The sequence below is a fragment of the Dendrobates tinctorius genome, unplaced genomic scaffold, assembly GCF_039654945.1.
Source record: "Dendrobates tinctorius isolate UK_male_01 unplaced genomic scaffold, ASM3965494v1 ptg000285l, whole genome shotgun sequence".
Classification (NCBI taxonomy): Eukaryota; Metazoa; Chordata; class Amphibia; order Anura; family Dendrobatidae; genus Dendrobates; species Dendrobates tinctorius.
The window spans coordinates 529,883-554,511 of record NW_027361952.1 but is presented as its reverse complement, the minus strand read 5'-3'; the positions used below and the strand labels follow the sequence as shown (position 1 = coordinate 554,511).

Here is a 24,629-nt window from a genome sequence, read left to right as displayed (position 1 = left end):
GCCGACTGCAACATGCTGCGTTTTGCGCAGCCCGTCGCAGCGTCAAAACGACGCTGCACAGGCATCCGCATACATTAGCATGGCCTGCGTACCCAATGTTAAAGATAGGGTATGCTGGACGCATGCCGACGTAGGCGGAGCTGAAGGAAGAGGTGCGGCAGTGGACAGGGCTTAACGGAAGAACTACACAGCCCTCCGCAGCTCTGCCGAACGCTAGTGTGAAACTAGCCTTACTTAGTTCATTCTTGCTATTTTTGTTATTCACAGCGCCCTCTTATTGCATAGTCCCCTCTCTTGTTAAATATAACATGACTGCTGATGAAGCAGTCCATGACCAGACGACCAGTCCATCAGCTCCTCCATTAAGGTAAGATTTGTCGCCAAAAAAAAGGGGGCCCAGACACATTTCTTGCACAGGGGCCACAAGCTGTCAGTGCCCACCCCTGGTAGAGATTCTCCTGCTGGGACCAGATAATTTATTTGTATTTGTTTTGTTACATACATGGGTCCCCGGCAAACGGATTTATTGCCCATTATTGTCTATAGTAAAAAATCAAACATAAGTTTGCCTTATTTATGCAAGAAAAATTTACATGCTGTGGATTAAACAACAAAAAAAAAAAAAAAAAATCAAAATCAACCCTGAAAATAAAAGGAACGTGTGGACCATTTTGCTACGTCTCTATTCCTTTTCCAGGATACCGGTCTGAAAATCAGAACCGAAAACTCCTAAACAAATACGCCAAGACTGTCAATACCAAGATTGGTGTCGAGTGTCCTACTGCCACCAATTTTATAGTGATGTCCTACCCTTCAGATATGTTAGTCCTGGACAATTCCTTTAAAAGGTACCTATGTTTGGGCCAAGCTTGACATTTCCTTATAACTACTTTCTACATTAACAGTGACTCATGACGGTATATGTAATAGGGTTGACCACCTTATTATGGATCAGGGGGACATGTTCAGATCAATCTATTGTCAATGCACCCGTCAAATAAAATGGGACTGGGATCTCCATAACTAAAAAAATAGTAGCTAAAATATTAATTAAATCAGAGACAGAATAGAGAACGGTGAGAACTTACAATAACAATAGTGAACGGTATCATTATCGCTGCTAACAACTGATAAGAAATGGTGTCTTCTTTGTACGGATACCGGATGGAATCATCGTTACAGAAAAATCCACGTTTGAAGGAGCTATGCTTCAAGTTGAGAATTGCAAAAGGCAATCCGGCTAGCAAAAGGAAGAAAGATATGCATTAATACAGGGAGAGAGTCACGACAACACATGGAAATGCTGCGTTAACGGGAAAAGGTTCAGACCGCGAGGAAGCAGCGCAAGCAGGACAAAACAGACTGAAAGCAAAACAATACACATACGAATCGATCTGCATGCTCGATTTATAAAAGGAAAATAGAGAAAGAATATCCCAAATTAACATGCAGGAGGCTTAAAAACTGGGGGGTTTTTTATGCTGTTAGTCCTCCCCCAAGAATTCAACTTTGGTTCAGAATATTTATGTATTATAATAATTTCCATGGAAAATACTGATCATTGTTCTTTTTCGGGGGATGGAGGAGGGGGGCAACAATGCACTAAGTGAAGTCCATTTAGTTAGCTATAAACGCACACAAAAAATAGTAATGCATGAACATAGAAAAACACACAATAAATCACTAAACATCAAAATGAGTCGTTTAAAGAGGACTTGTCAGCTGTTCAAAAGTGGTCCGTTTTTGCTCCCCTGAATATTTCTCTTCAAAGGGGCGTGGGCCCATAGGTTGCTCCTCTAGAGTGTGGCTTTAGGGTGCTCTACCGAATAGCCCAATGAGCCACACTCCCTTGTTAATACTCTAAAAATTAGCACCAAGCCATATATCTCAGAAACCATATGGTAGATTAAAAAAAAAAAAAGCACAAACCTCAGGGGGAGCAGTGGGGATAAAATAAGAAAAACTGTTCACTAGTGAAACTAATGGACAGTGAAAGATCTGAAACCTTGTGTACGAGCAGATGGAAAAATGGAATTGCGTATATGGGAGTTTGTATGTCAGGTCTCGGCTCTCTGGCGTGTGCCGTATTGGACAGAGCACTGAAATAACTGCTTTGTCTTGTGCTGCCTACAGGGTAAATTCTCATCTGAGTGATGGCATATACTAGTGATAAGATCGCTGGGAGTCTCACCCCCCAGTGATGCTAGGAATGAAGGGGCTGCCCCAGCTTTAACGTTAATAGAGCTGAGCTGCAGTGGATGGTCAGGAACGGTCTTGTGCAAAAGGAAAAACTGATCATCGTTAGTTTACCTGGGGGTCACCTCCCTGCGATCTGCCATCAATGAGATGGAAATCCTCCTAAGTCGATCAGATTTATCTGGAAGTGTTCTCTTAATATCTGTTCGTGGGAAGAATAACTGACAAGAAATATTTTATAACATTAAAAGCCGACCTAAGAGTCATCACACGGCTTCTTAGAGGGAAATCGTGCTACATCATGAGCTTTTGATAGCAGTCAGGTGGTTTCAACAATGATAAATTTAGATCTATAATAACAGCGATGTGATGTCACCCACACCCAGAGACCGCCGGGTCACACACCCATCCTAATATTAGCCCTGTCAGTAATGTATCCTGTCTCTCGTACTGAAGGGTGGTGTAGGTGAGGCCAGAGGCGCCTTTCACAGATGAAAAGAGCTCAAGACATTCCTACATATAAATGGCGATGCAAACCCAGAAAAAGAATTAACAGTCACCAGTGAGACGAGGAAGGAAATGCTCACAATAGTGAGGGAAATTCACCACCTAATTAGGATCCATCATTTTCAGTGTAACTAAAATGTGCTATATTCACCATCACAACCAAACTAATGAGAATAAAGCACCTTTCAGCGGATCGTTTCTGCCTCATGTTATGTGCACATGGGGCGATTACTCAGCAGACGAAAGACCTGTTGTGCGCTACGTAGCAGCGTCGTGGATGGGATTTTACAAAAATCTGCAGTGTAAATTTAGAGCCGCTGCAAAATCAAAGGGTGAAATCTGCAATCCCAAAGCAAAGTGCAGCTAACGCTGGCCACATACATTAGATGGCTGTGAGTCAAAAGATCGTTTGGCCGACAGCCATCTCAGCCAACTCTCCCATACACCACTTGTTTGGCAGAGCGCTCCCGGGTTCTCTACGAGACAGCCACCGACTGACATGCCAACCAGCGACTTCTCTCAGGTTAGCCAATACTATCGGCAGTCCGAAATTGGACATACCTAAAATCGACATCTCTCCAGACCATCATTTGGCCAATCCAACTATACACATTAGACCATTGGCTGAAAACGTAGATATTGCAGGGATTGGCCAGCATAAGTATAGTGCTTATGACTGGTGTAAGACTCAGGATTTTCACCAAGAAAACTCAAGACCTGACCTGCGCAACATACCGTTATTCTATGCTGGCCATGTAAAACTTCAAACACATGGCAGTGAAAAATATGGCACCATAAAGCAAACTATATGAATGGACAACTTGCATGGTTGTGGATGGGCGCTGCATTTGTTAACTAAGGGTAATATAAGACTTTTTCTTAAGCGCTTTCTCAATGGCATACCTGTAGCTTAGTGAACAGTACCACTTTTCCCTAATCAGATGGATTTGTCAGTGTCACTGGCTTATGACAAAAAAAATAAATAAAATATTAGCATCCAAACAACATCTGATGCACCAATACTTATTTTTCATATGGCAGCATAGTGCAGTAAGCATAGGGGTACAAAACACCATAGCATACAATTAGAACTAACTGTATTAATAAAGGGGTAGAGTTTGTGTTAGTTTGCGTTAGATGGGGTCTTTCTTTGGAATTTCCAGCACCAATACTCAGGTATATAAAGGTCCCCATTACACATTAGCTAATCGTTTGACAATTTTTGTTGACCATCTAACATGACTCAGTCTGTCGGGAGAACATGTTGGGGCAGAGAAGAATTAGGCAATTGAAACTTCAATTGTTGATCCTTTCGTTATAAGCCATTGCCAAAAATATCTGAAACATAAGTGCGCTTGGCTAAGCCAAATTTTCCTGTTCATGGGGGAGGGAGGAGAGATGTAAAATGTATTAGGCCAGCTTAAAATCCCATAAACATAACACATAGCTGTTTACAACCTGTGGTTCGGCAAATCAATTGGCCAACCTTCATCTTTCCTGACTCCTTCATACACAGGAGTTCTCGGTCTGTTGAGCGCTTCTGTGTTCTCTACAAACAGTGCCATTGCCAAACTTCTCTGGCAGCGTCTTATCTCACGGAGAACAAAAGGGTCGGCAAACCGAAACTAGACATGCTGAATCTTCCTCTCTCCCGACATCATCGGTTTCAGGAGACGTCAGTCGAAGGTGTATGGAGGCCTTAACAACTGCCAGCTGTACAACTTTGTCTCACAGATCTCTATTGTCCATCAACGGACATAATGACAGACAAAGAACAGCCTGTAGTGCACAGAAATAGGAGACTGTTTTTAGTTTTCCCTTCAGGCTATAAGCCATGTCACATTAGGAACAGTTTACATAAGTCACATTCAGTCTTCTGACATTAAAAATATGTAGGCACCAAAGACCCCAGTGCTTCCAACTCTCCCAACCTTTCATGATAAAATTTACATCAGTGAATTTCCTAAAAATACCCCTAAGGCCGTGTTGTATCCACACCTGTCCGGGTTTATTACAGCTTTCTAAATAATCGTGGCTATTTTAGCACCGGGCTGGAGGAGTTACAAAAACATCAACAACGGCAACAGCGGAGAAAATAAACTTCCCTTCCTGTCAATGTCCACAGTTAGATCGCTGATTTTATGTGTCCTTCCTTCACACTTCCTCAATGAAGGCAGACGGAAGAAACCATTATTTATGCCATCAGGGCAAAGGTAACCATGATAAAACTGGCCATGTTACCGGGCAAAAAGTTGAGATCAGAAGAGAAAGACAATTAAAAGAATATCAACTCGGGGACAGATTCCTAGATTTGAAAAATTAACTCAGATGGTTATTCCTGAAAGATAAATTATAAACTTGCTGATCGTGGGGGGAGGAGGTGTTCATACTGCTGCAAATAATCCCGAGAACGGGGATCTGAAATGCCTTCTTTGAATAGAGCAGTAGCTGGCATGGTTGCCACTGCTTAGGCCTCTTTCCCACATCAGGTTTTCGCCGTCAGGCGCGATCCGGCGCTTTTGACAAAAACCGGATCCGGCGAAATGCAATGCCGGATCCGGTTTCCCCCCCATTGACTTGCATTAGAGCCGGATCGAGCCGGATGGCCATGCGTTTCATCCGATTTTCGCCGGATCCGGCAATGTGACACGATCCGGCGTCTGGAAAAAACGGCTACTGTAACGTTTTTTGTCTCTGGCGAAAAAGCCGGACACGCCGGATCCGGCGTGTCCGGCTTTTTCATACAATGAAAGCCTATGAGCGCCGCAATGCGCCTGATCCGGCGACAGCCAGATCCGGTGGCCGGATCCGGTTTTTTTGGTCTGAGCATGCTCAGTAGGTCTGCCCACAAGACATATATAAAAGCAAGACAGTGTGACCCTCAGCCACACCCAACATGCCACCCAAGCCAAGAACCAGGAGCAGGAGAAGGCAGCAGACATCTGCAGCAGCAGCACCATCAGCACCATCCCAAATGGAGCAGCATGCTGAACAACGGGAGGGGAGTCCAGCAGCAGATCAGAGACGGTAATTATCAAATCCCCCATTCCTCCAAACTAGGGCTATGGAATATCAAGATATTCATTGGCCCTTTGTTTCTCTTTATTCAACAGCCGCCCAATAGATGCAGCAGCAGCAGCAGCAGCAGCAATGGCAGCAGCAGGAACACCACCCACAGCCATGGAGTCTGGCCATGAGGAAGACAGCACATCTTCTTCTGGGAGCCCTCCCTCGCATCGTCAGCGTTTGACGGTAAGTTTTTATTTCCAAAATCCATCATCTCTGGAATATATGTCTATTCATTGCCTTTTATTTCAAAACAGGAATCACAAGATGAAGAGGAGCTCCCAGAAGAAGAAGGAAGGGGTGGACAGACACTTGGAGTGGGCTCACAATTGGTAAGTTTTTTGCATCAAACGCAGAAACACAACATCACACTACACACAACACATAGAAAACAATGTTCTGCAGACCACACACAGCAAACAAATGCCTACATCCAAAGACATAACATTTTTTGTTTTCTTCTCTAGTCTTCCCAATCTGGTGCTCGGCCAAGAGGTCCTCGCAGTGCCTCCCAGGGTCGTCGGCGACAGCAACGCGGCGGTCACCAGCGTGTAAGTATAAATATTTTTGCTTTGTTTTTTTGCACTTTTTATTTCATTTCTTTTGTGGAAGCTAATTATGTTATTTTTGTCTTTTTCTTTAACAGCCTTCACAGCGTGCTCCCGACTCTGACGGTGAGGATGGAGGGATTGATGTGGACCGCCTCATCGATCTCGTCAGAGAAAGGGAGCCGCTCTGGAATATGGCTGACCGCCGCCACGCTGACCTTATCGTTACCCGACGACTCTGGGAGGAAATCTGTTCGCTCCTTGTGGACTGCTGGGAGGACCTCGAAGCTCGGGCCCAGATTAAAGAGCGTAAGTATATACAGTACCGGTTGCTTGATTTAAACCAGTGTTTCCCGAACTCCAGTCCTCGTGGTCCCCACGGATCATGTGTTCAGGATTTCTATTTACTTTGGAAATCCTGAAAACATGACCCCTGGGGACCATGAGGACTGGAGTTTGGGAAACACTGATGTTGTATACTAACCACTTTGTCCTTTCTCGTTTCAGGGGAGAGAATTGTGAAGCGGTGGCGGTCTGTGAGGGATCGTTTCAAGAAGGAGTTCAATAAAGAGATGCGGGCCCCGAGTGGATCTGGAGGACGCAGGAGCAAGTACAAGTACGCACGAGCCCTGTCGTTCCTCCGGGAGACAATGCTCACCAGAAGGTAAATATTACACACCACATGTGACAAAAAAATGTTTAGATGTAACTTTTTTTTTTTCAGCCAGGGCCATACCATGTCACTATTTTAATTGGTTTTTTTTCTCTTTATTCCACAGCACGGTGAGCAGCACTCGGGAGCCTGCACGATTGGACCCTTCTGAGGCGATCCCTGAGGAGACCGTCACCGAGGGACACTTCGACCGCCCCGGTACATCTGCACCTTCCCACACATTCGACCCATCTGTCCCATCCACCAGCACAGGAGCATCGTGGCCGCCTACATTACATGAAGCTGCTGGTGAGGAGATCGCTTTCCCTTTACCCCACCCTTCTGCCCCTGCCACCTCTAGTACACCTGCGGGTACTGGGCGGCAGCGGCAGAGGGGTCAGGAAAAGAGTTATGCGCCAGAGTTCTTGCATCTGAATGCATCTTTCCAGAGCTGTCTAAAAGTCTTGTCAGAGCAAATCTCCGCAGGCTTTCAGCAGATCAACTCCAGCATTCTGGAGGTGAAGACACTTCTGCAAACCATGCATTCAGAAGCAAGATCTTCACCAAACCACACCTTTTTCAGGTCTGTTGTGGAGCGCATGGCAACACTATCTCCTACCCAGCAGATGCATGTAATGCATTCGTGCCACGGTGCTCTACAGCAGGTTACCTCCCAACCTCCACCTCCCACCACTGTAGTTCCTCCACCTGCACCCCCTCCAGCCACTTTCCATCCTCCCCCTCCTATTACATCTGCACCCCCTCCAGCCACTTTCCATCCTCCCCCTCCTATTACATCTGCACCCCCTCCAGCCACTTTCCATCCTCCCCCTCCTATTACATACCAGCAACCTCCCCAGTACCAGCAACCTCCCCACTTCCAGCAACCTGCCCCGTACCAAACTCCTTCCCCGTACCAAACTCCTTCCCCATACAACTTTCCATCAACATCATCTGCTCCTACAGTCCCTGCCCAACCCTCCACTCCACCGCCCACCACCTCTTCTGCCTCCCACATGTCCACCCATTCTGTAGCTTTTTACACACCATCACCTCTAACTGTTCCTTCCCCAGCACGATCCCAGTCCTCTCTCCACACTCCCATTGTCGAAGTGTCCCGCAGCCACTCCAGCAGTATTTCCACCCCACACTACACAGATTTATGATGTGTTTTGTAATAAAAATGCACAGTTGGTTTCAAACCTTTATTAAAAAAGTTTTTTTTAACTTTAAAAACAGTTTACAAAAAAAAAATATTTTAAATAAAAGTTAAATTATTGTTTACACTGGTTGTCTGTCATTTCTTTCTGCGGCGAAATATGTTTAAAAAAAAGGTTAAATACAGGGTATTTAAAAGGTAAAAAGGTATTCAAAACCAGGTATATAACTGTGGGTAAATTTTAGCTTTTTGCCACAGTTGTGTTCCTGGTTGTGTTTGAAGCAAAGTATTTCACCTAAAAAGTTGTGTTTATTGTTGGTGATTTCCTAACAATGTACACAACTTTTGTTAAAAGGTGAAATACTTTGCATAAAACACAACCAGGTACACACCTGTGGCCTAAAGCTAAAAATAGAGACCATGACAAGATAGCCAACTTTGGTTGGCAAAGGTATATACTGTTGGTACAGAAGGTACACAAGTTTGGTTTGGGCACAAATCTTTCACACTCTGTCATCCTGCCAGTGTACTCTGCCTTGAGGTGACAAAGTATAGTGCAAAATTGTCCCTCATTACTGAAACCGTCACAGAACTTCTAGTGGTAATGTCATGGTAATCTTGCAAGGTGGTTTCTTCAGAGGTGTCCTCAATGGAAATGGGTTCCTTGCAGATAACAAAATTGTGGAGTACCACGCAAGCTTTGATCACCTCGTCAACAGTTTCTGTCTTGAGGTTGATCGCAGTCAATAGGACCCGCCATTTGGCTGTCAGAATACCAAAGGTACATTCAACCATTCTTCTTGCTCTTGTGAGGCGGTAATTAAAAATGCGTTTTGGTCTTGTCAATCCTCTGCTAGAGTACGGTTTCAAAAGGTGTTCTGACAGCTGGAAGGCTTCATCCCCTACACAGACAAATGGCATAGGTGGACCAGATGTTTGCGGCAGCGGTCTAGGTGGTGGGAACTGGAAGGTGTTTCCATACAGTTTCCGCCCCATGGCAGACAGTTTGAAAACTTGAGAGTCATTGGAGCGGCCATAGGCCCCAATATCAACAGCAATAAATTTGTATTCCGCGTCAGCGATGGCCATGAGGACAATGGAAAAATATTTCTTGTAATTGAAATATTCCGATCCCGATCCGGCTGGCTTTACAATGCGGATATGTTTCCCGTCCACAGCGCCCAAGCAGTTGGGAAACTGACATATCTGTTGAAACTTGTCAGCAATTTCAATCCACCTCTCTGTTGTGGGCTCTGGTAAAAACTCTTCAGCTAAGGAGTCCCACAGTGCACGGCATGTGTACTTCACTATTCCAGATATGGTGGAAATCCCGAGTCTGTACTGGAAATGCAGTGACGAAAGGGATTCTCCAGTTGCAAGAAATCTGTGGGGAATTAAAAAACAATAAATTAGTTTAAAATCACAGCATTACATACCAAAACTCAGCTATAACACTTGGAGATACAAACTACCACCAACAAGATTGCAGTGAAAGTGTGCTCTGATGCGAGCATATCCAATAAATGTGGCTTACCTTAAAGTCACCATCAGACGCTCTGCGGGTGAAACAGAGTAGCGGCAATGGGTGTCCGCTTTTCTTATGAGGTGTGCAATGCGCTCCACCAAGTAATCAAAATTCTCCATTTTCATCCGAACATATCCAAAAAATGTATCCGGGTTTCGTCGAAGGTCCATGCAAAGTGTAGAATAGACCCCACGCGTCATTCTCTTGGCTGTGATGGGGTGGATCCACAAACGTCTACGATGCCTGATGCGCTGCTGTCTCGCTCTCTCCTTCTCCAGAACAATCACCCTCAAACGATTCGCCTCCGCTATAAAATCCGCCAAATTCTTCAAAATATTTCCAATCACAACATCCATCTTCGCCAGTAACTTGCTCTTCTCTCCAACCTGCACTTTCTCCTCTCCAACCTGTCAAAGAAGGGCTGTAGGAACACGCTATATATAGTTTTCCAGTAGCCAATCCCGTTCGGAAGGCCACAAGGGTCAATTTTAAAAACCAGATCCGGCGTAATCCGTCGAAAAACGGATAGAAAAACGGATGAACCGGATGAGACGGATCCGGTTTTTTCTGTCAAGAACAAGACGGATCCGGCAGAAAAACGGATCCGGCACATCAGGTTTTACAAAACATTTGCCAGATCCGGCGTTCAGGCACGACGCCGGATCGCGCCTGACGCCGAAAACCTGATGTGTGAAAGTAGCCTAAATTTGTCAACCAGCCCGCCAGACACAACTGAGCAGGGCATTCCAGGGCGCCATTCTCAGAAACGGTGGAGGTCCCTATGGATAAGCAATAAAGAACTATTTCCAAGATTGAAGTTCTAGCCTATCAACAGGGATCTTCATCGATTTAGAAGATGGGGCAATTACATGACCAGCTTGACTGTTTCCGGCTGGTCTATTGACAATGATTCCTCACTGCTCCATTCCAACAAGGCATTTCTATTCCCTGCTCCCAAAATCAGAGTATATCACTATGGATAGATGGTCACGTTCACTCTTGGGAACAACTCTAAGGATTGGACTTCGAATTGTCCTCCAGTAGCTCTGACAAAATAAGACCCCTATAAGAAGACAATCACATATAAACCTGACTGAGCCTGTAATGCCTAGACACTCCCTATTTCTACAAAGTTAGGGTGAAAATGGAAGCCATATGTTTGTATGCTGCCTTCGGAAGTTATCTATAGGTCAGACTAGTTGTGCAGAAATTCAGGCAGTGTGTTGCACTGACTAGGGACACTTTCTAAACAGCAGTCAGAGGAAGGTTACACAGTATCCCATTTGGCAGATATATTGGAAGCCATATTGTCATCCCTAGATTTCTGAGGAACCCATCGGAAGACTGACTGAAAACAAATGAAAAGACTTCCAAGAGTTATTCTCATCAAAAATTAGATTATGTTTAAAGTGTTTGGAAATACAACCTATTTGAAGTATTAGCTCCATTATCCCGCTAGCCCAACTTTTATTATTTATAGTCCACTTGCTATGAGGACTGAAAATGCACAGCACTTCCAAGCTCCTTGCAAGTAAGCTTGTAAAGTACCATTTGCAGGCTGGCCGGGATTGATGGCATGGACTTCGCTACTAATCCCAGTCACTTCTCCACAGCCCTACTGAGCTTCTGAGCCTACAGATGCATAGCTGTTCCCTATAGCGGCATCTGAGTGCAGCTGGCCTAAACTGTCAATCAATAGTGCTCCCCACCCCAGCAGTCTGTAAGACCGAAGAGGACAAAACCCTTTTAGTGGTGGTTTTAGGTAGAAATTAACTTTTTTTTATGTAATATATTTTATTTATCACATTAGTGTGGAACTAAATAGAAAATGGAAGAGCTACTTAAAATATACAGGCTAAGAAGCTGTTGATAGAATAATTCACTGTGATAGCTACAATGCTGAGTCATTGTACCCTGTTATTTAGATGAGACAAATAATTGCATTACAGCATATGTTTTGTCTTCAGTACTCGAAAATGAAGCAGGATCTAGAGGGACAATGCTCTCCAGGGAGCGGCAGTCCCTCCATTCATTCCTACGGGAGTGCTCTAAACTAGCAAAGCACAGTGTTCGGCTATTTCTGGCGGTCCCATTAAGAATGCGCATGATCGACTACCCCTCCATTCACATTGGCTAGATCAGTGTTCCCCAACTCCAGTCCTCAAAGCGCACCAACAGGTCATGTTTTCAGGAATGCCATTGTATTGCACAGGTGATGCAATTATCACCTGGGCAATACTAAGGAAATCGTGAAAACATGATCTGTTGATGGGCCTTGAGGATTGGAGTTGGGGGAACACTGGGGTAGATTATCAATCAGTTGGCAGCATTCTGCAAGTGCAGCAGTGGGCCTTTATGGTGAAGGTGATGCATTTTCTGGTGTCCATTGAAACCTTTACTAGGAATAAAAGGTGCAAACCCAAGATGATCGACCCTGAATTCGTCTTTTCTAGGTCTATCTGCAGAGACAGACACCAATATGGCTTCTGGGAAGCAAGTTACCATCTCATGTGATCAAGCTCTCTGAAAAACCCAGTAATGGCTACGTGTCCCTTCACAAATTCCATACTCCATCATGGACAGTCCAGATGTCATTGAAGAAGAGGATTAGCGCCTTCGCTACTCTACCCTCCTATTACATACTGGCCTCTGAAATGGGCCTTGGGTCTGCAATTTCCTATTCTGCTCCCTTCTTTCAATGCCCATCCCTCATCTCTGTCTGTACTGTTGTCACGCATCCACAGTATCTAAATATTGTAGCTCTAATATTATTGAGTGTCGCAAGTCACCTTCCCACACGCAAACATTGAGGTCACATGCCAGATAGTAATGCAGTCATGATTAAAGCGAGTCCAAAAGTCAAACATTATAAAAAAAAATTAAATAATAAAAAGTAAAATAATAATTGGCAACCACAGAACAAGCAGGAAATTTAGGACTTTTGGTTCCCATGAGGTCATACTATTGCACAATATAAATAAAAAGCATTACGAGACGACACCACTGAATACGGCAAGTCATAAGATGCTAATAAAACACTTATCTTAAGACAAATATAGCCTTAGATTTTATGAACTAGTAAATTAAGCAATTAGTCCATCAACAGTTTAAAGTTTTAAGGTCACCATACGGGAGAGAACTGCAGGCCCGGTGTTCATTCAGCAGACAGCCATCTCTACATACGCCCAACACTTGAACGTTAGGCTCAATTGAGAGCTCATGTGTTTTCAATGTTCAAGATGGAGATAGCCAGTGACAGATACCGCTGGTGGTGGATTATCTCACCAGAAAACGAAAGAATATGGTGTTGACATCTCTACTGCCCGAACCCTCTCTCCTTAAGACAATCTATCAGGGGAAAGTCAATAGACCGCTATACAAATCAGGTGGTTGACCATAACTTTGAAACAAAAGGTCTAAAAAATAAAAAGGTGTTCCACAATTACTGGAGCAGGTCTGGTTTAAAATGTTATAAAATTATCAATTGTTACACAATTCGAAATCAACCACTTACAAAATAATGAGCAAGGATCTCCAGTCATGAGATGGCAAGAATGAGTTTATGAAAGTAGAAGCACATCTAGATTTTCCTTTACCCAGGACAATATTCACGCCATTAATCTAGTCTTCTGTTCAAACGCCCTGGTCAACATAAAGCGGCCTACTGGCACCCCCTGGCTATCAGCACATGGGGGAGAAAAATATTGTGCATTCTTTAGTGTACTGTCTTAAGAAAGTAGAAGTCCAGGGTCCCACATCAGATTTTCTCTTATCCGAGATGTCACCAGCTTTTTTCGCTTCAATATCAGACGCCTGTTAACTGAACTAACATGGCATCGACTTCATATAAAGATACTACTCAAGTATACACAAGAGACCACTTTGACAGGTCAAAAAGAGAAGCAAACAGGTGGCCAATAAATTTATGGCTCTGTGATCACAAATCGAAAAAAGCAAACAATTCCTTCTTGTGCACTTCCATAAATGATGGGAAGTTGGTTGATGATATTTCAAATTAGTTAAAAAAGTGACAAGTAATAATAGTGATGATCAGGAGACTAAAGGAGAGAGAGCGCAATAGGGTCTTACCCGAGTAAAATCCAGTATGAAATCAAATCATTATACTCACCATGTAAAGGAGAGGTTTAAGCGTGAAAGATCAGTAGGTCAGCGTGCTGCACATCCAAAGGTCCACACCGGGGCCACAATTTATCAGTTTTCACGGGAAAAATTTATGGATTAAACGTGCGCTGCTTGACAAATCACCAATTCCAGGTTACGTTAGTTTGTACTTTAATTTTCCAACGTGTTTCGAAGTTTACACTTCTTCCTCAGGGGATGACATGTACAGATAGACAAAACTGGGCAGAAAATTAGAAGAATGGACATCAGTATGTATTATAAAGTGGAATCCCTTGAAAGGTCAATCTCACACATTGGATTAATATATTTATAGCAACTATTGGAAGGTGACAGCTTTGGTAGTGTGAGGATAGCGGCCGTTGGTGGGTGGTGGCTCTGTGTGCCTGGAGGAACGCGGTATTCACAACTAGTGCCGCAGTTGTGAATACCGCGTTCCTCCAGGCACACAGAGCCACCACCCACCAACGGCCGCTATCCACACACTACCAAAGCTGTCACCTTCCAATAGTTGATATAAATATATTAATCCCATGTGTGAGATTGACCTTTCAAGGGATTCCACTTTATAATACATCCTGATGTCCATTCTTCTAATTTTCTGCCCAGCTTTGTCTATCTGTACATGTCATCCCCTGAGGAAGACGTGTAAACTTCGAAACGCGTTGGGAAATTAAAGTACAAACTAACGTAACCTGGAATTGGTGATTTGTCAAGCAGCGCACGTTTAATCCATAAATTTTTCCCGTGAAAACTAAGTAATAATAGTGATAATATATAACATGATTATGTAGAATGTCTAGCTGTAATTCTATGTTTTGGTGTTTTTTTGTTAAGAAGCAATGAGGACATGGTAATAAGTGAACATTGGCAGCAGAGAAGTCCTAGAATTTCTTCTGGCCAGGCACTGTACGGGGGACAAACCAGCTCCCATCTCACACATAACCAATTGTTCAGCACAACAGTGGATTATAATCCTCAGTGATGTCATGGCGTTTAGTAACCCATTGACAAGCTACAAGATTGGGCTCTCAGCCCACGCCAAGAATGCAGACGAATTGGTGCCTTTTTCAAGTTATTTATTTCATCACTACAAAAAGAAAGTCTGAATCACTCTTCTCATCTTTGTGGATGAAGGTTAGAGCACAATAGGCGACATCTGCTGAATTTATTATAAGCGTGTTAGGCAGGTGACGTGATGCTTATCAAATCCATATCCAACAACCTAAACAACTTATCTCCACAATCTATCCAATCTGTAAATGTGAGCCATAATAGAATAAGAATAAAGAAAGCAGAAAAAAAAGGTATTGTCATCATACTCTCAATTTGATCAAAACCTTTAGGCTGTGTGCACACGCTGCGGATTAGGTGCGGATTTATCCGCGCGGATTTTGTAAAATCCGCAGGTGAAACCGCAGGTCAAAAGACCTGCGGTTTTACCTGTGGATTGCTCTGCGGTTTTGCCCTGCGGTTTTTCATCTCCTCAATAGAGGAGATGGCAAACCGCAGGAGAATCCGCAGAAAGAATTGACATGTCAATTCTTTCTGCGGATTGAAAACCGCAGATAATCCGCGCGGAAAATTCCGCACCGTCTGCACTGCAGTTTTTGATTCCCATAGGGAATCATGGTACTGTACACCGCAGCAAAAACTGCTGCGGGTCCGCAGCGGCCAGAACCGCTGCGGAACCGCAGCAAAATCCGCAGCGTGTGCACACAGCCTTAGAATCAGTTGTGATTATGCCCAAAGCAATCCACCATCCTCTGAAGTGGCTCATACTTGTATGACAGCTCTTTCTTCTTACTTTGCCACACACCCGAATCTTCAGCACAGCATAGCAATCACATGCTATTAAAGAAGAGAAAAAAAACATATTCTAGAAGCAGCTAATCTCCATCAAGAACAAAAGGATTGAACCAGTAGTGTAGCTACCGGAGGGGGGGGGCAGTGGTCCCGGGCCCTGCGCTCTGAGAGGGCCCACCCGGAGCTACGCTACTTTAATTATCGGCGTGCACAGCGAGCCCATACAGTAACATTCTGCGGCAGAGCAGGGAGAATCTATCTCCCTGCTCTGCCGCCTGGCCGCTACGGGTCCCCTGAGCAGGAACTTTCTATTTTAACTCCCCAAATCGTCTCTCCCCAATGTCCAGAAGCCCCTAAAAACCATCAGATCCATGGCTGTTTAGTCCTGCCAAACAGTGATAGTGTTTTAGATGTACAAATGCCAGTGATGGGGAGTGAAGGTTGTATAAAAAAAAAAAAAGTTTATGAAATATATTACATAGAAATACAGAAAAAAAAATTGAGACAAAGTTCAATAGAAGAATGTATGTTTCATATTTACTGTAGTTACTACATTTCCACTTAAAAGGGGTTATCCGGGTTTAGAAAAACATGGCTGCCTTGTTCCAGAAATGGCACCATCCTTGAACATGGGTCATATCTGGTATTGGAACTCAGCTTGACTGTTGGAGAATGGAGGAGAGATGCACAGCTACTGTACGTACAACCCATAGTCAATGGAGACACTGTTTCTTTTAGAAACTAAGCAGGTTTCTTTTTCAAATCCTGGATAATGCCTTTAAGCAGGCTTGAAAGGACCCCATGTGGGCTGAAATGTAGCAACTTTTTTTTTTTTTTATTGTCCGCTTAGGTCTTCTGCTCACAATAAAAACTGCTGTAAATCCATAGTGGAAAATGCGTACATTTGGGGTGGAGAAGTACATTTGTAGTGACAAGTGTAGTTCTCTGCACCTTCTAGCCGAGAAACAATGTGTCAGGAATCTCGTCTAATGGGTGTAGGGTCAACTCACGGGTCATTCAATGATCGTCTGGGGAAATTAATGGCTGAGCATGTATGTATTCATTGTATCCTGTGGATTTGAGCTGTCCATGTCTTTAACCTCACTGCCTGAAGGTCTCATACACATCAGATTAAAGTAGTCCAATCCTGAAGAAGTGGATGGTTCAGAGAAATCATCTGATATGTACTGGGGTCTCCCAACACTCCCCAGACAGATGACAGAATTAGGAGGTTGAAACGGATCACTTATTCCTTTTCCTCTAAAGCTTTTGCTGCCACATTTGTAAGCAGCATACGGAGAGCGTAGAGATCAGACTCCAGCAACGTCATGTACTGGGCTTCTTGATGTAGTTTTGATACAACATTGTGTTTATCTGCTGCAGCTCGTCTCAATGGTGAGATGTGACTGGCCCATTCGCACCACTCATTGGCAGCTTCCTGTCATTGCACAGTTTAGACACAGAAGGCGCTCAATCAAAGGTGTGGCTGGGGAGACACTGATCTGGCTAGCTGATCTTTAGTAGATATGCATGTATTTTCTTTAAAAGAGCCTCTATTTTAATGGTTTTAGAAGAAGAATTTTTAGTGACAAACCCCTCCCTGTCACAGCAAACATTCTTCTTCTACAACCATCAAAATAGAGGCTCTAAAGAAAAATTACCATAAAAAAATCCTGTTACAGGCATGCCAGAGACAAAACAATCAAGACAGCGCGACTAGCCTGTGCATAAGGAGGCCCACTGACACCAGCGACTATTTCACCTGTATGTGCACCAGAGGACGGAGATTCAGCTGAAATGTTTAGCGGCACAGAGATCCGTTGCATCCCTGCACCACCATACAAGCCTCCGGTCAACCAGAGGCTGGCAGCCAACGTAGGCTTGCTCAGCACGGGCGACACATGGCCATGAGTGACGACGGTGGCCATTATTACCAGATGGGGCCAAAAGAGGTGACATTATTACAGGAAGGGCCCAGGACGGGGGACATTATTACATGGGGAGGTAAACACGCATGTTTTTATACGTTTTAGAACGCTGCAAAGGACTCATACGTCTGACCAATATGCAGAAGGGGGCCCCGATCCAAATTTTGCACCAGAGCCCATCGGACTGTCACGACATGGAGGCACACTATTGTAAGAATTCCATATATTACGTTTGCACACTATCAATTCAGAACGAAGCAAGGTTTGGAAATTGGGGTAATATCAACCGAACTGCAATCATCAGGTTTTGAGTAGAGGTTTCAGGGCGCAACATCAAATAAAAGGTCTTTGCCATCTCTTGGCCTCTTTAATGGTGACCTGATGAATTCTAGGACCCTGTCTGGATAAAGATGCCCCTATTGCCCACGGATTCTGCTACTTACAGAGCATATAGGCACAGTAAACCCTACGGTGTAGAGTACAGTGGAGGTGACGGTGCTGTCATGGAACGGATACTTGATGCTCTCGTCATTACAGTAAAAACCTCTTTGATACGGCTTTTTTGTGATCAACTTTAAAACGCCCAGAGGTAAGCCAGCTGTTGGGGGGAAGGAAGAAAACAGAAATATTAAAAGAATTCTGGTTCACCAGGGTATGTCAGTTAGTAGATGAAATTGGGGGTTGCAGTGGTGCCAAGGAAGGAAAATCATGCAAAAGTGACGCGAAAGCCCAATTAAAAAAAAAAAAAATTCAAGGTATTGCAAAATAAAGTATTTTTGAGGGTCGTTTTCTAATATTCAACTTATGTAATGCTGGTGGGGGGTCTGCCAACTGAGACCTTGGTTAATTTTTCATAGAGAGATAAATGTGCATGCACTGCTAGGACTTAGGGAAACCGACATCTGCAAGATTATCTCTTGACAATTATTCTGTACTGATAATCAGAATTTTGTACCGATATTCGGAATTAAATTAAAAAAAAAAAAAAAGGACGCATATATAGAAGTTCCCAAAAAATAATGTTATTCTCAGAATCAACGTGAAGATTTTAATAAGGGTGGACGTTTTTATTTTTGGGAGGGGAGGATTGGGTTACATAACTTGGCTTCGTACGTAAAAAAAAAAAAAAATAATAATTTGCACACCCCTTTAAATACGATCATACGAACGTTACAAGTTCTGGACCAGTCACGTCCACATATGACAGATGTGACTGTCTCCGTGTGCAGCTCTGTGGACTGGCCACGCAAAGTAGCACCGATCTGCAAAAAAAAAAACACGAACGGATTACTGCATCCTGTGGTCCGTGCGGACAATCAATTAAAACGGAATAAAAATAGGTTCGCCTGAATGAATGTACGCAGATGTATGCTGCTCTGTAATAAACCCAATTAGCTATACTAAAGCAGAATGCAGGCTGCCACAAAAGGACAGCCTATATGCTGCTGATAGATTCCCGAGGCAGCTGCAGGTGACAGAATTGATCTGCCTGAAGAGACCATAAGCAAATCAGGTTTTCCAATCGGACCGTACGTTCTGAAAAAAATTCTTTATGCATAAAAAGAAATTTGGAAGTCGAAAAGGCGTACCGGTAAAGAAAAACCCACATTACTGAAATTGATAAGATAATTTTTTTTCCCCCTTAGAATCTGGACATCATCATCATTTACACAGAATTTGGCTCGCAAGCGCCCTTCCGTTGTATCTTCCTACATTCGGTTACATTGTACTTTAATTAGATTTTGAGCGCAGGAAAAAATGTAACAGGATAAACCTTGAATTTTTTTTCCCCTTCAGATAAAATGGTCCACAGAACAGACTGTCAGAAATAGGGAGAAGGGGGTGTTATCGGCTAACAGGCGTCAGGGAGAGGAATTATAGTGAAACCGCTAAGGACATGCAAAGCCAGAAAGTTATATTCAGAAAAACAGGAAATAAAATAATGGAAACACGAAAACCCAAAAGGGTGAAAATATCAGGAAGTGGAGTTTTAGAAAAAAAAGGATCTAAAAGTTATTATATATAGCACAAGGTACAAATAAGAATCCACTAAGTAAAAACAGAAGCACGATCATATATTTTATAATAAATCATGGTAAAGCTTCATAGGCTACCAATTATAGTAGTTCATAAAACACAATGCTCAACTTCCATGTCAATGGCTTACTTCCTTACGGTATTGTCTAGAATGCTACATAGCTGTTTGAGGCTCTGCAGTTTACCTTTGGAAAGCAAAAAAAAGACTCAAAATCATCTTCAACCTGCTGTTACACGGCATTTAGATTCTGGTTCATTTTAGAACAGATAAACAGAATTAATGTCCAAAAATTATTCATTGCATAATAACTAACCTAAAAAGAAAGAAGACGGACTCCAGTGAGGTCAGTCTTGTTTTTTTTTAGAATCTGTGTATGCAAACTTCTTTATCCATTCTAAACATTAACACATAACTGAACCCACATGACCCACCATAATAATAAATGGGATACCTCAGATAATTTATATTAATGTCCAAAAATTGTCTGCTCCTCAAAGCGGAACCAACAAACAGAATGTGACCGTGACCCTGGATATTAGTTGGCTGATCTACTGACATGCTAAGGCTATGGTCACTTCTTGCGTTTCTGCAGCATTTTTTTAATGCAAATAAAAAAGCTGCGTTTTACAGTACCAGCAAAAGTAATGAGATTTCTGAAATTTCATGCAGACTTTTTTTCCTGAATGAACTGGACAACTGGAGAGTTTCATAAATATACGGCATATCAAATTTTTCCATGTTCCCCCATCCTATAGAAAATGATGAGAATGTGCAAAAACGCTGGAAAAAAAACCCAAAAACAACCCACAACCATGCATTTTTGTTGAACAAAACTAGACTACAATAATCATGTACTGTAGACAAAAAACACTATTTGCACCAAAAAAAGGCAGCATAACCTGATTTTTGTTTTCCTTCAGAAAAAAAGCTCCAGAAATGCAATATATGAACCTACGCTAAGGGAATGTTCACACGTTGTGGATATGCTGAGAATTTTCCATTCAGATTTGCTCGGTGGGATATTCACATTCCGTTTTCCTGAAGCATTCACATACTGTGGGAAAAATCTTCAGTGAAACTGATCTGTGCTGCCAAGCATAAATCCACAGCATGATAATTTTTTGGCTACAGATTTAACTCTTTGAAATGCTTACAATAAAAACTGATGTAAATCCAGAGTGGGAAATGTGTACATTTGGGCTGTAAAAGTACATTATGTAATGACAAGTGTAGCTGTCTGCACATTCTAGCTGAGACACCACAGGTGCTTCCCACAAAATTAGAATATCAAAAAGTTAATTTATTTCAGTTCTTCAATACAAAAAAGTGAAACTCATTATATAGAGCCATTACAGAGTGATCCATTTCAAGTGTTTATTTCTGTTAATGTTGATGATTATGGCTTACAGCCAGTGAAAACCCAAAAGTCATTATCTCAGTAAATTAGAATAATTAACAAAAAACACCTGCAGAGGCTTCCTAAGTGTTTAAAACCGGTTCAGTTCTTTTTCTCCTTGGCCCAGGTAAGACGCTTCTGGCGTTGTCTATTTGGTCATGAGTGGCTTGACACAAGGAATGTGACACTTGTAGCCCATTTCCTGGATATGTCTGTGTGTGGTGGTTCTTATAGCAATGACTCCATCAGCAGTCCACTCCTTGTGAATCTCCCCCAAATTTTTGAATGGCCTTTTCTTAACAATCCTTTCAAGGCTGCGGTTACCCCGGTTGCTTTTGCATCATTTTCTACAACACTTTTTCCTTCCACTCAACTTTCCATTAATATGCTTGGATACAGCCCTCTGTGAACAGCCAGTGTCTTTAGCAATGACCTTTTGTGGCTTACCCTCCTTGTGGAGTGTGTCAATGACTGCCTTCTGGACATCTGTCAAGTCAGCAGTCTTCCCCATGATTGTGGAGCCTACTGAAACAGACTAAGGGACCTTTTAAAATGCTTAGGAAGCCTTTGCAGGTGGGTTTTGTTAAAGGGGATCTGTCATCCCATTTTAGCCTTATGAGCTGCCGGCACCGCCATCAGGGGCTTATATACAGCATTCAGTAATGCTGTAGATAAGCCCCCGACGGAACCTGAAAGATAAGAACAACAAGTTAGATTATACTCACCCCAGCATTCGGTCTGGTCCGATGGGTGTCGCCGTCCCGTCCAGTGCCTCCTATCTTCATAAGATGATGTCCTCCTCCTTGCTTCTCCCTCGGCTCCTGCGCACGCGTACTTTATCTGCTCTGTTGAGGGCAGAGTACTGCAGTGCGCAGGCGCCGAACCTCTGACCTTTCCTGGCGCCTGCGCACTGCAGTACTTTACTCTGCCCTCAACAGGAGCCGAGGGAGAAGCAAGGAGGAGGACATCATCGTATGAAGATGGGAGGCATCGGACCGGACCGCGACACCCACCGCACCCTACCACACCACCCGGTGAGTATAATCTAACGTGTTTTTCTTATATTTCAGGTTTCATCGGGGGCTTATCTACAGCATTACAGAATGCTGTTGATAAGCCCCTGATGGCGGTGACCGCAGCTTATAGCGCTAAAATGGGGTGACAAATTCCCTTTAATTATTCTAATTTACTGAGATAATGACCTTAGTGTTGATGATTATGGCTTACAGCCAATGAAAACCCAAACAGAAATAAACACTTGAAATAGATCACTCTGTAATGACTATATAATATATGAGTTTAACTTTTTGTATTTAAGGACAGAAATTAACTTTTTGATGATATTCTAATTTTGGGAGAAGCACCTGTATGTGTCAGGAATCTAGTCTAATGGGTGTAGGGTCAACTCACGGATCATCCAATGATCGTCTGGGGAAATTAATGGCTGAGCATGTATGTATTAATTGTATCCTGTGGATTTAAGCAGTTCATCTCCTTATCTCCACTTCTGCACAATCTGGTTAATAGGGGCAAACTGCTTAAAGGTCCCATACACAGATTAGTGTCCTCCAGTCATGAAGAAGTGGACTGTTGAGAGAAAACATCTGATGTGTATTGGGGTCTTCCAACACTCCCCAGACAGATGACAAAATTAGGGAGGCTGAAACTCAACAATCATTTTCCTCTACAGCTTATGCTGCCACATTTGTAAGCAGCATGCAGACGGAGTAGAGAACAGATTCCAGCAGTGTCATGTACTGGGCTTCTTGCTGTAGTTTTGATAAGACATTGTGATTATCTGCTACAGCTCTTCTCAGTGTTGAGATCTGACTAGCCCATCCGCACCACTGATTGGCAGCTTTGTGTCTATGCACAGTGTAGACACAGAAGGCGCTTGATCAAAGGTGAAGCCATGTAGACACTGAACAGGCTAGTTCATCAGTATTGAAAACAGTTTTATTATTACAGCGAATCTGTCACCTGTTTTGGCCACCATAAGATGCGGCCACTGCCTTTCAGGGCTTATCTACAGTATTCTATAATGCTGTAGATAAGCCCCCGATCCTGCAAGTGAAGAGAAATAACTTTTATTATACTCACCCGGTGCGGTCCAATGGGAGTCACAGGTCCTGGTCCGGAGCCTCCCATCTTCTTGTGACGCCGCCCTACTGCTTGCTTCATTGCTCCCCGTTATCGTGCTCCTGCGTAGGCGTACTTATTTGCCCTGTGAAGGACAGAGCAAAGTACTGCAGTGCTCAGGTGCCGGGAAGGGTCAGAGAGGTTCAGTGCCTACGCACTGCTGTACTTTACTTTGCCCTCATCAGGGCAAATAAGTACGCCTACGCAGGAGCACGATACCGGGGAGCAATGAAGCAAGCAAGAGGGAAGCGTCGCAAGAAGATAGAAGGTGCCGGACCTGCGACATCCATCGGACCGCACCTGGTGAGTATAATAAAACTTATTTTTCTTCACTTGCAGGTCGGATCGGGGACTTATCTACAGCATTATAGAACGCTGTAGATAAGCCCTGAAAGGCAGTGGCCGCATCTTATAGAGGCCAAAACAGGTGACAGGTTCCCTTTAAAACAGCAAGCAGCCCAGTAAGCGACACAGCGCTGGAATTAGGCCATGTGCACATTGCGTTTCTGCAGCACGGATTTGTTAACAAAACCTGAAGCAAACCCTGATGCCAGAAAAGTGAATGAGAAACCTGAAATGTCATGCACCATTGAATACGTTGAGTATTTTTGCCTCGCAGATTTGGTGCAGAGTTCAATCTGCAGCATGTCAATTCTCTGTGCTCTTTTTTGCTAACGTTTTTCACCACTGACTTTAGTCAAACGCGCAAAGCAAAAACAAAAATACCGCACATTTTTGCAGCTGCGTTTTTCCTGCCAAGAGATGAAGAAATGGTGCAGAAATTTCTGCATCCATTTACTTAACGTGTGCACATAGCCTTCAGCACCATGTCCCCATTGCCCCAAGATTATGAAGCATGAACCATATGGCAGATTCCCTTTAAAGCTCTGTTTATATTTGCATTGCAATTCCCATTTATACTGTAAAATTTATCAGGATCTGTCACATCATTGATGTCACCAGCATCCAGAAAACCTTATTAATTTACAATAGGGATTGTCATGCAATATCGTTAAACCTTTAGGCTAGGGCTACACAGTGACTTTGGATTCAATACGTGTCACACGACCAAGGATCGCTCGACACCCTACAGAAGAACCTGACAAGCAATAATTCACAAAAAAATAATCTTACACGGTCTGACTTATTGTGATTTGCTTGTCGCAGAAGCCTGGAGATCGCAACGTGACCCCTTCCACACGTATTGTGCTGCCTTGTAGCCGCAGCACCGAACGAACCGGTGCCGTAATTAAAGTCACGTTACAGCCCAGCCTTAACATGGGCGTTAAGCAGAACACTGTAGCAGGCATAGCCTGTGATACAGAGAATTCATGTCTTTATCCAAACTGTGAACTGGCGTTTAGCTGAGGGCAGATATGGCGCCAACTACGTTCCCGTCAGATTTTTGCAATAAATAAAATTTCTCTCAAGATAACAAAATTTAAAAAGTAAGAAGAAAGCCAAAACAGTCATGCAATAAACTCCATTTTTCTTTGCCTTTACTTGTAAGTTTAAACATCCACAATCTC

General features: G+C 43.3%; 1 protein-coding gene across 3 annotated transcripts in view; it reads right to left on the bottom strand.

Moving 5' to 3' along the window:
* Positions 1-24,629, bottom strand: part of PLPP1 (phospholipid phosphatase 1) — a 140,442-nt gene that overhangs the window by 65,473 nt on the left and 50,340 nt on the right. Inside the window, exons 1-2 of one of the 3 annotated variants that reach the window (XM_073559939.1) lie at positions 17,971-18,106; positions 1,089-1,240 (exon numbers count right to left, since the gene is read on the bottom strand). In XM_073559939.1, the coding sequence (XP_073416040.1) occupies positions 1,089-1,240; positions 17,971-17,977 (159 nt within the window). In that variant the 5' untranslated portion in view covers positions 17,978-18,106. Of the gene's footprint in view, positions 1-1,088; positions 1,241-17,970; positions 18,126-24,629 lie in introns of those variants that run through there. The other 2 variants (XM_073559937.1, XM_073559938.1) reach the window with 2 other exon arrangements.